The 16,867-nt window shown below is 38.0% G+C and overlaps 1 protein-coding gene across 3 annotated transcripts in view; it reads right to left on the bottom strand.

Annotated features, from left to right (window-relative positions):
• Positions 1-16,867, bottom strand: part of nr1i2 (nuclear receptor subfamily 1, group I, member 2) — a 29,402-nt gene that overhangs the window by 3,869 nt on the left and 8,666 nt on the right. For all 3 annotated transcript variants that reach the window (XR_013822245.1, XM_079880889.1, XM_079880888.1), the window contains 6 exons: positions 12,108-12,238; positions 10,636-10,805; positions 8,722-9,008; positions 8,424-8,569; positions 751-867; positions 77-182 (listed from right to left, as the gene is read on the bottom strand). Coding sequence is in view for 2 of the 3 variants with exons in the window: in XM_079880889.1 (XP_079737015.1) it covers positions 77-182; positions 751-867; positions 8,424-8,569; positions 8,722-9,008; positions 10,636-10,805; positions 12,108-12,238 (957 nt within the window). In the remaining variant the exon portion in view is untranslated. The remainder of the gene's footprint in view (positions 1-76; positions 183-750; positions 868-8,423; positions 8,570-8,721; positions 9,009-10,635; positions 10,806-12,107; positions 12,239-16,867) is intronic.

Raw genomic sequence — 16,867 nt, 5'->3', positions numbered from 1 at the left:
CAGGAGGAGAAGGTTAGACTGAAAATGTAATCAAAGGAAACATTTTCCTAATGAGATGGAGAGAAAGCATCCTTACTGTTTCTCTGGCTCGGCCCTCTTTGCCTCGATGTAGGTCTTCAGGGTGAGAGCTAGTGTTTCCTGGTTACGGTCGACCACATTGTGATGCGTCACACCAGGGCGATCTGTGGACGAACATACACGTGAGAGGTTAAAGGGATAGATCACTCAAAAATGAAAATTAACCCATGATTTAGTCACCATCAAGTCATCCTAGGTGTATACGACATTCTTCTTTCAGACGAATACAATCATAGTTATATTAAAAAAATGTCCTGGCTCTTCCAAGCTTTATAATGGCAGTGAATGGACGTTTCTGTTTAAAGGGATAGTTCACCCAAAAATAAAAGTTCTGTCATCATTTACTCACCCTCAAGTTGTTCCAAACCTGTATCAGTTTCTTTGTTCTGCTGAACACAGAAGAAGATATTTTGAGGAATGTCGGTAACCAAACAGTTGGACCACCCCATTGACTTCCATAGTATGGAAAAAAAAATGACTATGGAAGTCAACGGGGACCAGAAACTGTTTGGTTACCGACATTCCTCAAAATATCTTCTTCCATGTTCAGCAGAACAAATAAACAACTTGAAGGTGAGTGAATGATGACAGAACTTTTATTTTTGGGTGAACTATCCCTTTAAACAGCGGCTCATGTGTGTTTATGTGAATGCTGAGCTTCATCTGAGGTACCTGGTGAGAAGAGCGAGATGGCCTGCATCAGCACATACTCCTCTTCATGCAAGCGCAGCTTGCGCAATGCGTAATGGAAATTCATCATATGGTCCAGCAGATGGTGCTGAAAACCAGCTGTCCCGGTGGAGGAGGAATGAAGGAACAAATGACAAATTATGGTGAAAGGATAAAGTGTAAAGAAAGCAACAAATTGATGCATGATGTAAACTTGTAAATTGTAAACGCGATACATGCTACAACATGAAATATCACCTAAGATTAATTTACTTTTTATTGACATTTCAATTTTAAGAGGAACACATTTTTAAGAGGACAAGAATACTGCAGTTTTGTTATTGTTAACTAAAATGAAACCTATTAAAAATCATTTTCTTTAATTGAATAAAATATAAATACTAATTGAAAAACATACACTTAATAAACGTAATGTTAGAAATGTTGACTTAGCAACTAACTGAAAGATAAATAGAAAAATAAAAATGAATAAAAACTACTAAAGCACATAACAAAATTGCTACAATTTAAAGGAAAACCGAAAATAATAATAAATAATATAAATAAATGCTAATATTTAAAAAATACTATAATAGTATAAAAATACTTAACACTAATTAGGTTTCTCTTTTATAACATAGGAGTCCTAAGTTATATTTCATTGAAGCATTAAGCACCTGTTTTAGATGTTAAATAATAATAATAATAAAAATCAATGGGCATAGCTCAAATTATTTGGTCTTGTAAGAAACAGATGGGAAATGTTTAAGTTCATTAATAAAATAAGAAGAAGAATAAAAAAATAATAAAATAAAGTAAAATACAAATTTGCGTTGTTCAGGTCATTTGATCTTGGAAGATGGGAAATGTTTAAGTTGATATTGAAAAATCTGACTTCATTGACTTATTTAGTACTTTAGTACAGGGGATTTACACAAATATGTCCATTTTATCTCCATTTAATCCCGTTGCAGGCTATAGGAGAAGCATTTGAGACTTTACAGGGATTTTGTTTGTGATTTTTCCTCTCTATGGCAGGCTCACGTCTACAGGGTAAAGCAGTCATGTCTGTCTGGTTTGAAGCAATGCAAGGGTTCATTAAATAGATTTGCTGTTGCGAATAACAGCTGTAAGCATTTGGTTGTCGGGGTGATGACATACAATTGGACATTCAATTCAGAAATCATTTCTTTTATAGCGGCCTATTAAGGACTGTTGAGATAGAGAGCAATTAGTCAATCTGTAATGAAATGCCAGTTCTCAAGCTACTATGGAAACTTCACAGCCTTGAGAAGCACATGTATAGAGAAAATCAAGGATGGATTGGATTATGCCAGCATGGGCCCTTGTTATGCCACATAAAGAAAGAAAAGAGATGCATATGGTGGAAATGCTACAGACAAGTTTAAGTACTTCTATATACAGTACATGCATATACAATATTAAAAGCACAAGACAACATAATGCAGATTTTATCATGTATATGTCTATGTCTAGAAAACAGTCATTTTAAATTGTAATAATATTTCACAATATACTACATTTACTGTATATTTGATCAAATAAATAAGTGCATAAGAGACTTCTTTCAAAAGCATACAAAAAAAATCTTATTGACATCAAACTTTGGACCATTAGTGTAAACATACTAGTAAACAGATTTAGCAAATGCTCCAGTGCATATTTGTGTTTGTGCTCTGGAGAACGTCAAATGTATCCATTTACAACGTGTTTTTGCAGTGGTGAGCAATGTAGCCAATCACAGACATGTTTGTTGATCTCTTGAACGCAATGGCCAATCAGAGGTGTTTAAGTTAGTCAGAATCCACTCCGCTCAAAATGCCAGAGTTTTATTTAGCAATGCAGCCTCACAAAACCTCTCATGTGTAGGCCTAGACATGATTTATTGTGCATCGTTGACAGCTTCATTGATAATAACGGAACTTTGTGAGATCGCGATGAACTGACAAAGCGACAGCATTTTAGTGATTGTAAAGGGAGAAGTCTTGGCTCGCTTTCGAGGCTACAGTCTATATAATCCATTGAATAAAACTTGTTTTTAATGCCGCTAAGAGGACCAATGACCAATTGCATGCTACAAAGTTTCGGAAGTGACATCTAGCCTACATATAAATGTTGGATTCACTCTGCACGGGACAGAAATATTACATGTTAAAATAGTAACGCATTAAAGCAATGCAAAGGCAAACTAATAGATTAATAGAAAAATATTCAAATCAAATTATTTTTTAATATTCTATTCCAATTATTGGTAATGATGAGTTGTCTGGAACCGGGCCTGCCATGATGTTATACTCAGAGCAGTTTGTGACTCGAATTTATGCGTTTCAATATCAACACTATCAATGCTGAAATGAAACTGCAGCAGTCAAGTGATACAGGTCAGCTCTCAGCGAATGCTCCTTACCTCACAGACATGAGAAATACAGCTATAAGATATTTTCAGTCATAAATAAGCATGAAGTTTACATTTAAAGTAATAAAAAAGCCAATAAACACACACCGACTGATGCATGCATTTCAAAAATCCAGAGACCGCTTCATAGAATCATTTTAAAGAAAGCCTGGCTGGGTTTTTTGCACCCTCATTACCTTCAGATATTTCCCTGCTGTGCTCCTAACACCTCTCTTGCACTGTAAGGGGTTTCTCTCACTCCTTCCTCCTGTGTTCTCCTTCTCTTTCTCTCAGCTGGAGTGAGGGCAGATACCTTTTCACTGTCTCATTAAAGTAGTCCTGCTTTCTTTACTGGTTTGTGTGGTTATGGTTCCCTGGCTTTCTTCCTTTTAAGCAAAATGCTATATTGTACATGAAATGTTCACTGAGTGTAATGAGCATTAAAATACTAATGCACATTACAAAGTTCATCCTTTATACCTGATAAAATAATCCAGATTCATTGACCACTGATTTACATGTAACGTGAACATACAGAACATGATGTGTCCCGAACAAGTCAGGACGAGGAACAGCTTGACATTTAGGGATGTTGTTAAATTCCGCTTTTTAGTAATGACATGTAGTTTAGAGTTGCCGTCCAACATCACAAAGTACAGCATTAATGTGACTCATCCCAGCAGAATTTAGAGTTGGTTGCATCCGTTTTATAATACGTTTTTTTCTTTTTTTTCCTCTGTGGTCTTTAGCTCAAGTGTTATATAATGTGAAGTTGTTTTTGCACTGATGCCAGACTTCTGGTTTGGATCTATTAACAATGGCCCTTTTGTTTCTTTAGTATTAATTTCATTTTTTTAACGATTGTCCCGAAAAGTATGAACTGTTTTTGATTCAAAACAAAGTCTCTAATGTTCACCAAGGCTGCAATTATTTGATCAAATGTAGAGATAAAACAGCAATATTGTGATTTTTTTTTTCTATTTTAATATCATGTAAAATGTATTCTGTGTGATTTCCAGCATCATTACTCCAGTCTTCAGGGTCACGTGTAAGGCTGGTGCCAGTTCGTCTGGCCGACCCCTCGATGAAACAAAAGGCCCTCCTGAGAATTAACACTTGAAATATCTCCTGCATATGTAACAGGGATTTCTGAACTATCTCCTGAATATGTAAGAGGGATTTCTGTGACGCAGCACACAGTGCAGTTCACACTTCACACACAATCCTCCCTTCAATCCCCCCTCCTCCTCACCTGAAATACACTATGCAATGTAAACTATGTACAAGAAGTATCTATGCATGTCTGATATCATTTAAAGTGTCTCAGTGCGCAGGGTAAAATGGTCTAATTCTCCTAACCATAATGAAAAGTTAAAAGAAGTTATAAAATATGAGAAAAGTGATGTGTCCCTTAAAGGTGTTTCCCTCCCCCAGATCCTCCATTCAGACTGTACCTCCTGTATGTAAAACAAGAACCTATTCAAATACAAATTCTGATCTCCTAGTGTGAATCCCTGAATAGGGAGCCAAAATCTAATTATAATGACAGACCCCACCATTTGGTAAGAATATTGAATTATCTGGGTATATAAGGAAAGGGGACAGAAAGTTCGGGGAGTCTGTAGGTTGACTGCCCACACAACCGCTGTGTGTAATTTTCGTTGCCAGGTAATAATTTCTACAAATTCCTCGATTCCTGAATTGTTGTTATGTTATGATTAACTGATGATTTTATTCTTGCAAATTGGATTTTGAATTATTGCTTCATTACCTGGTCAATAAATTGTAAACGTTTGATTTTATTCTGACTGACTCTGAGACTGTTTTTACTCTTATAGATTATAGGATTCGTATATTTCCACAAGTTTGCGCCAGACACAGGGCTGGGTTTCGATTCAAATTTCAAGAATCGATTCGATTCCGATTCTCAAGATCTTGAATCGATTATCATTATTCGATTCGATCCGATCCGATCTTCGAGATTTAGATAATGGTTTTTGAAAAAAGCATTTTTTTCCAGCTGTTACCTGAATTACAGGACTGTAGTTATGCAACATATTGATACTATTATTATAGACATTCAACTGCAAATTAATGGAGTATTGGTGGTTGTAAAGAACAATCCCCCTTCCAGAGTGTTGATACAACTGCTTTCACAAACTTGCACTGGTGTAGACGACCGAGGACGCAGAGGTATATCAGCAGCAGTAGACCGATTATTTAGACGCGAACCTGATGTAGGCCTATTATTAAAAATGACATTAAGAATTTTCCAAAAAGCTGCTACAGTTCAGATGCAAATGCACCTTTATTTTTTATTTTAATGATCAACATTTAGAACACATTTGTTCTAAGCCAGTGCAAATGTAAACAGATTGTTGGTTACTGGCTTCACAGTAAACAGACAACGAGATGCGCGGATGGGCTATTATTTCAACCGCATCACAAAACTCATCCGTCCGCACCAACGTTTTTGACCAATTTTCAAAACAGCACCCGCCCGCCATCCGCTTAATGTATGCATATATTTTTTATTTGATTGGTTAACCGCCCGCCACCCATCCGAAAATATAATTTTTCGTCACGTCATCCGCCCGATCCACGGTTTATCCGCGGAGTCCGCGGCTGTAACCGCCAACCGCGCGTCTCTATCAGAATGTAAATAAAATTTGAACTTACAAAACCTTTGCTTTTGTCAAGCTCGTTCTCTGCATTGCTTCTGAATCCGAAATGGTGCCAGATCGCAGCTTTGAGCGTTTCTGGAGTTTTCAAAGCAACCGCTTGCTTAACGTTACTGACGTTGTTTTAATGTCCTTCCACATCGCGCGCATGCGTGAATTCAATGACGCGGAAAGTTAAAGTTCACGGGGAAAATCGATCCTCTGAGTTACGGATCGATCTTTAGAAATTAATATGAAAATCGATTCAGAATCGGTGAATCGATTTTTTCAACACAGCCCTAGCCAGACATTAGTGACGACTAATACTGGATATCAGATTCAAGTGTACTTGAATGAGGGGGGGCGAGTTATTTCCGTACAGAATCAGCAAATGCTGTTTGATCAACCTGGATCCGGTGCGTCCCATAACCTCTGTTCTAATTTAATGTTCTTTTAGATAAGTGTACGTGGATATACCACGGGCTTGACTAAACCAAAGCCATTTTAAGAAAAGTAAGTTGATCGGCTAACGTCTTTTAATGGTGGTCTTGACCTCTACTAATTGAAACGAGTGAATTAAGTTCCTGAGGTGGCATTCAAGGGGGCTATTTAAGTGTCTGTTATTTTGTACGTGTGAATACGGCAAATCTCAGATATTTAGCCAATTACCTCTGTTTTGATAAGTCAGACTGGCGAGATTGTGTCGTGCATCCTTAGGAGAAGGACTGCTAAGTGATATAGCTTCCTAATCTAGACGGGTAAACTATAATCAGAGTTAAAAGAATAATCAAACATTCGCTCACGTTTAATGATGCACAGATATCATTAAAACATTTTCATTTGTGGAGTCAGATGAAATAACGAGAAAATACATATGAAAATTGTGTTCCATTTAATCTTGCTGTGTTGCATAAAAGGAAAGACAGTAACGCGCAGAGAAACCTTCCCCGTATTATTGGAGACCCCCATTGGACCAATATAGACGGGCTTACACATGATTCTTCAGAAATCATTATTATATGCTGATTTGCTGCTCAAGAAGCATTTCTTATCATTATCAATGTTGCGCTGCTTGATATTTTTGTTAACACCTATTTTCATTCTGTGATGAATAGAAAGTAATTTTATTTAATATTTACTTAATTTTATTTTAGTAAAGTAATTTTGTAATTTTATAAATTATCAATTTAATGCATCCTAGGTGAATAGAAATATTACAACCCGAATTCCGGAAAAGTTGGGACGTTTTTTAAATTTGAATAAAATGAAAACTAAAAGAATTTCAAAATCACATGAGCCAATATTTTATTTACAATAGAACATAGATAAATGTTTAAACTGAGAGATTTTACACTTTTATCCACTAAATTAGCTAATTTCTCATCAAATTGCAAATCTCATCATCTACAGTGCATAACATCACTGAATCACTGAATCAAAAGATTCAGAGAAACTGGAGAAATCTCTGTGCGTAAGGGACAAGGCCGAAGACCTTTATTGGATGCCTGTGGTCTTCTGACCCTCAGACGACACTGCATCACTCATCCGCATGATTGTGTCAATGACATTACTAAATGAGCCCAGGAATACTTCCAGAAACCACTGTCGGTAAACACAATCCACCGTGCCATCTGCAGATGCCAACTAAAGCTCTTATCATGCAAGAAGGAAGCCATATGTGAACATGGTCCAGAAGCGCCATCGTGTCCTGTGGGCCAAGGCTCATTTAAAATGGACTATTCCCAAGTGGAATAGTGTTCTATGGTCAGACGAGTCCAAATTTGACATTCTTGTTGGAAATCACGGACGCTGTGTCCTCCGGGCTAAAGAGGAGGGAGACCTTCCAGTGTGTTATCAGTGTTCAGTTCAAAAGCCAGCATCTCTGATGGTATGGGGGTGCATGTGTGCATATGGTATGGGCAGCTTGCATGTTTTGAAAGGTTCTATGAATGCTGAAAGGTATATAAAGTTTTTAGAGCAACATATGCCTTGTGTATTTCAGCAGGACGATGCAAAACCACATCCTGTAGCTATTACAACAGCATGGCTTCGTCATAGAAGAGTCCGGGTGCTGAACTGGCCTGATCTTTCAAGTATAGAGAACATTTGGTGCATCATTAAACGAAAAATACGTCAAAGACGACCACGAACTCTTCAGCAGCTGGAAACCTATATAAGGCAAGAATGGGACCAAATTCCAACACCAAAACTCCAGCAACTCATAACCTCGATGCCCAGACGTCTTCAAACTGTTTTGAAAAGAAGAGGAGATGCTACACCATGGTAAACATGCCCCCGTCCCAACTATTTAGAGACCTGTAGCAGGAATCAAATTTGTGCATAAAATTTTAAAAATTGTTATGTTATATATGTTCTATTGTGAATAAAATATTGGCTCATGTGATTTGAAAATCTTTTAGTTTTAATTTTATTCAAATTTAAAAAAACCTTAGTTTGTAATTTCTTTAAAAAAATCTTACTGACCCTAAAACCTCTGTACTCTAGTGTATAGTGTATAGAGTTTATGTGTTTTTGTTTTTGTTTACACCACCCAGCCCTACCTGACCCTGAGGTTCATGGAAACCTGTGCAGACGCTCACCTCGCATGACGTCATCCAGGCAGTACTGCAGCGGGCCGCACTCCCAATTGCCTGTCACCTCATTAAAGAACATGTTGAAGTGAATCAGAAGGATCTCAAGGGTGGCACCCTTCAGCAGTGAGATCTGGTCCTCTATGATCAGAGCCCTGTCGAAAACACAACTTCATTATAGACTTGTATCAGTCAAGCTGCTTGATTAAAATAGCAATGAGCAAAGAAACCTTGTCTTGTCTGATCACATGTGACCGAACCACCAATGATGAATCTTTATATCAGGTGTAAGAGGGCCTGTATTCACCTGAACATTGCAAGCATCTTGCTGAAGTTGATTACATTCTTGATCATGTACGTGGTGAGGTCTGTAAAATGTGGCAAAGAGGTGAAAATGGCACCTTTATGCCACTTCCTCTCTTTATTTTCAAGACTCTGAGAACTGGAGGAAGGGGATGAGGGGGAGGTGAAGTTGGCGGTCCGCTGCACTGCATCTTCAGGCGGTGATTTATGCATGCTTGTGTAAGAGTATCTGCTGGTTTTTGGTTCTCCACTGTACTCCACTGTACTGGATTTTTGATCCCGATCTAAAGGCTGCAGACATAAAACCACTGATAAAGACTGACAGTACTCATAAAGATGTATTTCAGTAGATACTGGGGGTTGAAGGACTTCAAGTATTTTTAAGTCGACATTTATGTGAGTAAAGTCAAGTCGACTAGTTGCTGATTACGTCATTAATGAACAAATAAGCCTGAACTTCGAGCTTGAGACTCGAACACAGCTATGGCATATGACACAGCGCTGCCTACAAGGATATTGCTCCTGCATAACAGCTTATTTTTATCATTTCTTTTGGCTTCGGGTCGTTATATTTCTCACAGGTTTCTGCTCGTTCTAAATCAGATATAGATAAAGTAGCACAGTAAAGATCACATTTATAGGAATGCTTTAGTGAGAGAGCAATTGCGTGTGAATTACTTCTACCAGGAAGTAGATCTTAGATAGAGAACATTTGTTGCATCACTAAACGAAAAATACGTCAAAGATGACCACAAACTCAGCAGCTGGAAATCTATATAAGGCAAGAATGGGACCAAATTCCAACACCAAAACTCCAGCAACTCATAACCTTGATGCCCAGACGTCTTTAAACTGTTTTGAAAAGAAGAGGAGATGCTACACCATGGTAAACATGCCCCCGTCCCAACTATTTAGAGACCTGTAGCAGGAATCAAATTCGAAATGAGCTCATTTTGAGCATAAAATTGTAAAATTTTCAACTTTTCAGTTTCTAAGCTATTTTATTAATAAATTACAGAACACTGTTGACAATGCATTTCTGCGCTCCTGAATGATTCTGTGTGCGCGCGATCTGCTTGTGATGTGTGAGCTATTGTCTTTATGTGTTTGTTTGTGTTACAATGCAGCACACATTAGTTTAGAACAGCGATTAACTTACAATGTGTACAATAAGCTGTTTAAAACCTGCATTCCCCCGATCAACTTTGAGCATCCAGATGGTATAATCAAACATATCTTGTGGAAAGCTCTCGGAGTATGCATTTATTTCTCATTTTAACTGTTGGAAACAGAGCGTAAAAGTGGACTTCAAAGATTTATTATCCTGTTGCGCCCTCTATAGGCCATGATCAGCAACTAGTCAATGTCAAGCTTAAAGGAACACTCCACCGTTTTTTCATATTAAACTATGTTATTCCCTTAACATACACATTAAACAGATGTTTGGTCCCTAATGAATGAACTGGGCTAAGCTAAGTGCTATCAAAGTGGCGCCGCGCACCAGAGCGATTGAGTGCATGCACTGAGACGAGAGAGGTATGTATCAACTCGTCTTAGTTAAGGGAATAACAGTTTAATATGAAAAAACGGTGGAGTGTTCCTTTAAAGCATCATGGCAGAGCATTAAAGTCGACTAGTCTGTGCAACCCCTAGAACAGTGGTTCCCAAACCTGTCCTGGAGGACCACCAACACTGCACGTTTTCTTTTTCTCCCTTGTCAAACACACCTGATTCAACTCATCAGCTCATTAACCCATGTGATAATGAGCTGATGAGTTGAATCAGGTGTGTTTGACTAGGGAGAAAAAGAAAACGTGCAGTGTTGGTGGTCCTCCAGGACAGGTTTGGGAACCACTGCCCTAGAACATACATTGGTCAGGATCTCAATCCGACAAACTAAATAAGGTAAATATGTTACCCGGAACTGAATGAATTGGGCGCAAGTCATGTCAAAGGTCTTTTGATGTGCTATGAGCAGCTCCTGTATGACAGCTTCCTGTTGAGGAGAGAGAATTACGGGCTCCTCATGCATCCTCTTTCTCTTGATCTGCATCCTCCGCTTCTCCACGGCCTCATCCGACATGATCACTGAGGAACAGAACCACAGGAATCATAGTGAAGTTTACACAATGTAGATTAATATCTGCTGCTTAATATCTTTGACAATTAGAAAGTTCAAAAGAACAGTATTTATCTGAAGCAGAAATCTTTTGTAATAGGACTGTAAAATCGATTAATCTCGATTAATTTCATCTAACAAAAGTCTGTTTACATAATATGTGTGTGTATATATATATATATATATATATATATATATATATTTCTGTGTGTATACTGTATATACACACAGTATATATTTATACAAATATTTATACAAATCACGATTAATCGATTTTACAGTCTTATTTTGAAACATTATAAATGTATTTTCTGTCACTTTTGATTAGTTTAATGCATCCCTGATGAATAAAACCATTTGTATTATACATTAAACATGCTTAATATATTATACATTAGGAGTGTAACAATATATCGTGTCACAATATATCGCAATACAAAAATGCAACCAAATTCAAGTTTACAGAGTTTCAGTGTCAGTACTACATTAATCTACTATATATACTGTTGAATATAATGAATAATAATGGGGGAATATTTGTGGGTCCTGATAATGCCACATGTCACATGCTACATTATTTTAGATATATCTAGTCAGTGAAAGAGTGCAAGCATATTCATCTAAAATAATTCTGTATTTTCAGCTTCAGAATAATGAATATTTTTATTCTGGTGTCACCATTGTCCTGTGCATTGGGTTATCAGCACCAAGTCCAAGCATATTCATTTACACCCACAATGTAACACCAAATTTACCATTTTAAGAAACAGTAATTTTTTTGTTAACCTTTTACCATATGTCTTGAAGTATCACAATAATATCGTATCGTGATATGTATCGAATCGTGTTGTTACACCCCTATATTACTACAAGAACATGAAATATGGCTAACAGGCTTAAGTGATAAGGTACATCTGCAGAACATATTTAAACATGTTAAATTCTGGTTAACGCACAATTTTAGATTAAAACGGCTTGACAACCGTAGGCAGTCTAGAGACTCATCCAATCTAGAACAAATTATCTGGGGGAAGAACCATTCATCATTCTACTATTATTAGGATGATAAATATAACCATTAATCGAACATTTGTGTCTTTAATCAGGTTGATGCTGCTATTTCATAACAGAATATGACACTCTCATTGTTTTAATTTGCCATGAAGGTCCTTGGGAAAATGAAATGGCTAAAGTGGTGTGTGAACAATATGCTCTGTGTGAGAGCAGCTATCAGTTAGGGAACATGAAAAGTAGGACTCAGTTAAACTTACGCTCCCTCTTCATGCCGATTGAGAGGCATTTCTGGAGACGGCAGGACTGGCACTGTCTCCTGTTGCTCTTGGTGATGACGCAGGCATTCTGAAACGGGCAGCTGAGCTGTGCGGGTCGCTTCATGGCGCGCCTTACAACAGGAACACACAAACACAAAGTGAATCAAACTGATGCACTGACTGTAGAATAAATAGATGCCACAAGATACTTGCACGACTGTCTACCAGTGTCAGTCATTAACTTAATTAAAGGGCAAATTATTTTTTCTAACCACAGGACAGACTGCGTGCTGTCCATGTCTATTTGTCAAATGCTTCAATTAAATGTAATAAATTGAGGAATGCTACAAGGACTGTTTGACCTTTCAGTGGCATTTATGCCTCCCAAGCCCTGGTTAAAGTAATAGTTCATCCAAAAATTAATAATTTCCTCACCGGCATTTCGTTACAAACCTGCATGACCCGCTGTCTGTGGACCACAGAAGATATCTTGAAGAACATTTCAACACAATTTGTTTTTGTCCATACCATGAAAGTCAATGGGGTCCAAAATACCTGTCACGTACCGCTCCGAGACACGAAGTTTAGATCCAAATGCAGCTTTATTGGCTGGGGCAATCCAGAGGCGTAATCCAATGTACAGGCTAGGGTCATACACAGGCAGGCAGTCAAAACAAACAAAACAAACAAACAGGCAGGCAGGCAGGCAGGCAGGGACCAGAGGCAAGAGAGTAATCCAGGGACCAGAGGCAAGAGAGTAATCCAGGGAACAGGGCAAGATATCAAAAGAACCAAGAAACAAGAAAACCAGGGAAACGCTCAGAAATGCAGTGTAACACTTAACAAGACTTCGCGGTGAGTGAATGAATGAACAAGGTATATATAGACTGAGACTAACAGGATGATGAGACACAGGTGAATGCAATCAGTGAATGAGGTACAGGTGAAAGTGATAAGTGATAATGAGTCCAGACAGTGAGTTCTGGGAAATGTAGTTTGAGAGTGGATGATAGTCTTATGTGGAGTGCCCTCTGGTGGCTCTCAAGGGCAACTCCAGCTGGTGATCGTTACAATACCACTATACCAATTTGACTTTCATTGTATGCGCAAAACACCCACATTCTTCAAAATATGTGTTCCACAGAATAAACCACAGTAAATGATGACAGAATTGTTATTTTTGGGTGAGCTATTCCTTTAAGTGCTGACCCTGCTGTCTAGTAATTATGACAAAATGAACGGGTTTCTTAAATTGTTTTTTGAAAAATATTTTATTTGTACAAATACAGTGAGGAAAATAAGTATTTGAACACCCTGCTATTTTGCAAGTTCTCCCACTTGGAAATCATGGAGGGGTCTGAAATTGTCATCGTAGGTGCATGTCCACTGTGAGAGACATAATCTAAAAAAAAAAAAATCCAGAAATCACAATATATGATTTTTTAACTATTTATTTGTATGATACAGCTGCAAATAAGTATTTGAACACCTGTCTATCAGCTAGAATTCTGACCCTCAAAGACCTGTTAGTCTGCCTTTAAAATGTCCACCTCCACTCCATTTATTATCCTAAATTAGATGCACCTGTTTGAGGTCGTTAGCTGCATAAAGACACCTGTCCACCCCATACAATCAGTAAGAATCCAACTACTAACATGGCCAAGACCAAAGAGCTGTCCAAAGACACTAGAGACAAAATTGTACACCTCCACAAGGCTGGAAAGGGCTACGGGGAAATTGCCAAGCAGCTTGGTGAAAAAAGGTCCACTGTTGGAGCAATCATTAGAAAATGAAAGAAGCTAAACATGACTGTCAATCTCCCTCGGACTGGGGCTCCATGCAAGATCTCACCTCGTGGGGTCTCAATGATCCTAAGAAAGGTGAGAAATCAGCCCAGAACTACACGGGAGGAGCTGGTCAATGACCTGAAAAGAGCTGGGACCACCGTTTCCAAGGTTACTGTTGGTAATACACTAAGACGTCATGGTTTGAAATCATGCATGGCACGGAAGGTTCCCCTGCTTAAACCAGCACATGTCAAGGCCCGTCTTAAGTTTGCCAATGACCATTTGGATGATCCAGAGGAGTCATGGGAGAAATGATGAGTACCATCCCAAGAACACCATCCCTAACTGTGAAGCATGGGGGTGGTAGCATCATGCTTTGGGGGTGTTTTTCTGCACATGGGACAGGGCGACTGCACTGTATTAAGGAGAGGATGACCGGGGCCATGTATTGCGAGATTTTGGGGAACAACCTCCTTCCCTCAGTTAGAGCATTGAAGATGGGTCGAGGCTGGGTCTTCCAACATGACAATGACCCGAAGCACACAGCCAGGATAACCAAGGAGTGGCTCTGTAAGAAGCATATCCAGGTTCTGGCGTGGCCTAGCCAGTCTCCAGACCTAAACCCAATAGAGAATCTTTGGAGGGAGCTCAAACTCTGTGTTTCTCAGCGACAGCCCAGAAACCTGACTGATCTAGAGAAGATCTGTGTGGAGGAGTGGGCCAAAATCCCTCCTGCAGTGTGTGCAAACCTGGTGAAAAACTACAGGAAACGTTTGACCTCTGTAATTGCAAACAAAGGCTACTGTACCAAATATTAACATTGATTTTCTCAGGTGTTCAAATACTTATTTGCAGCTGTATCATACAAATAAATAGTTAAAAAATCATACATTGTGATTTCTGGATTTTTTTTTTTTAGATTATGTCTCTCACAGTGGACATGCACCTGCGATGACAATTTCAGACCCCTCCATGATTTCTAAGTGGGAGAACGTGCAAAATAGCAGGGTGTTCAAATACTTATTTTCCTCACTGTATATATTGCTGTGCGCTTTATTGCCGCCACCCCACTGTGACACCAGCATTGTTCACATTTTTTAAATATGCTGAAAGCACCCTGGGAAACAAACAATTACTGTATGAATGCAGTTGAACGCACAAAGTTTGTTGTGATGCGTGTGGGTTGGTCACAAAATTTGCTACCCTACCCTATAATTATTTTCTCTTTTCAAGTTTGCTTTCACAATTTTGATCCAAATCACAACAATCAAAAACGGAATGATGATTGAACAGTTTTTAAAAGCTCTGTGTACATCCTGAAGGTCATATTTCACATTTTCTGTTTAGGAGGAGCCTAACCCTAACCCTAACAATTTTGAAAAAAACGGAGGAGAAAAAAAACATTAAGACGCATACATTTTAATAAACAAATCCCTGATGTCCTTGTTTTGTTCCTACTGGTTGAGTTAAAGGGATAGTTAACCCACAAATTAAAATTATGTCACAATTTACTCGCTCTCAAGGCGTTCCAAACTTATAAACAATAGGAGATATTAATCCAGTTCAGTTTTAACAGTGTCACATAAGACACTTGTTTTGTAACCACTTTATATTTTATAATAATTTTATGTATATTAGAGTTTTAATAGGTGAAAATGTTGTCTTTTTTGTCCTCTTATCATTTTACATGTGTATGCATTTAAATGTTACTGGGTCTGATCACTCACATGACAGGAAACAGGAAGTAGACCAGCATAAAGGAGGCAGGATGCCAGTCAAACGGAGGTCACAGACACAACAACTAACTGGTGATCACTCACTTGCTGGATGCAAATGGACTCCAGCCTGATGATGTAAAGTCCGATTTCATTTCCGCGAACCGGTTCTTTTGGACAGTTCGTTTCGAAGAACCAGTTAAAAAAAACGATTCATCGGTTCCTTACGCAATGATGTCACTATGCATTTCTTTTCTAACAATCATGCCATGTTATATCAATGAAACATTCAAATAAAGTCATTTGTGTCAACGCATATTCAAAAATTAAAATAAAGTTATTTGTGTGAACGCATATTGCTGATATTTGCCTTTCATTCCCTAAAGGTTAATGGTGTTTGTGGTCACGGTTTCATTTGCGGATCCTTTATGTCGAATACGACTGACCAATATTGAGTAGCCTACAGCACACATTACAGACATTGATGCACAAACGCGGATATGTTCTACATGTCTAAAGTGTATAGAAAGAATAATCCAGTCGAATTAACTCCTTGATTTCGCTTAACAACTAAAGAAAATCTGCATGCACAATAAACCATAGTAAAATTCAGGATTTTCCAAGTTATAATAAAAATGTAGGGCTATTTAATAAAACTAGACATAAGAATATTACCATTACGTACATAGTATCATAAACTATCTCATCAGACAAACTTCGACAGTTGGTTGAACCGGCTCTTTTTGAGTCGTGTGATCTACCTCAGCTGTGTGTCTTACGTCATCAACCTTTAACTAAAGTTTGATTCAATTCGATTAGTGAACCGGCTCGACTGGTTACTTCAAGAATCGAATATCACTACTACACACTTTTAACAGCCTACGTTTTTCTAGTTTTTTTGTGTTGTTTTAAGTTTCATTTGAATATTCTAAATACACTTCATTTATTCACTTTATTACTGTTGTTCATCTCATCTTTTTAAACACTCCCAACCTCAACTCATCTAACTCAGTGAATGACAACTCAAACTCTCATTGCTAATCATGTGGCTTCAGAAGATTTAAATATAGCGCACAGTTCATATGGACTACTTTATTGACAGCCTCTCTTATAGTAAAAAAATTAATAAAAAAAAATAGATCAGTGCAGATGTTCTGCTAAATATCTCCTTTTGTTTTCCACAGAAGAAAGAGGGTCATACAGGTTTGGAACGACATACTCATTCAGGCGAATAAATGATCTTCAATTACAACAATTA

The sequence above is a fragment of the Squalius cephalus genome (assembly GCF_949319135.1).
Source record: "Squalius cephalus genome assembly, chromosome: 9".
NCBI classification, from domain to species: domain Eukaryota; kingdom Metazoa; phylum Chordata; class Actinopteri; order Cypriniformes; family Leuciscidae; genus Squalius; species Squalius cephalus.
The sequence above is the reverse complement of the archived record's forward strand: the minus strand, read 5'-3'. Positions and strand labels throughout refer to the sequence as shown.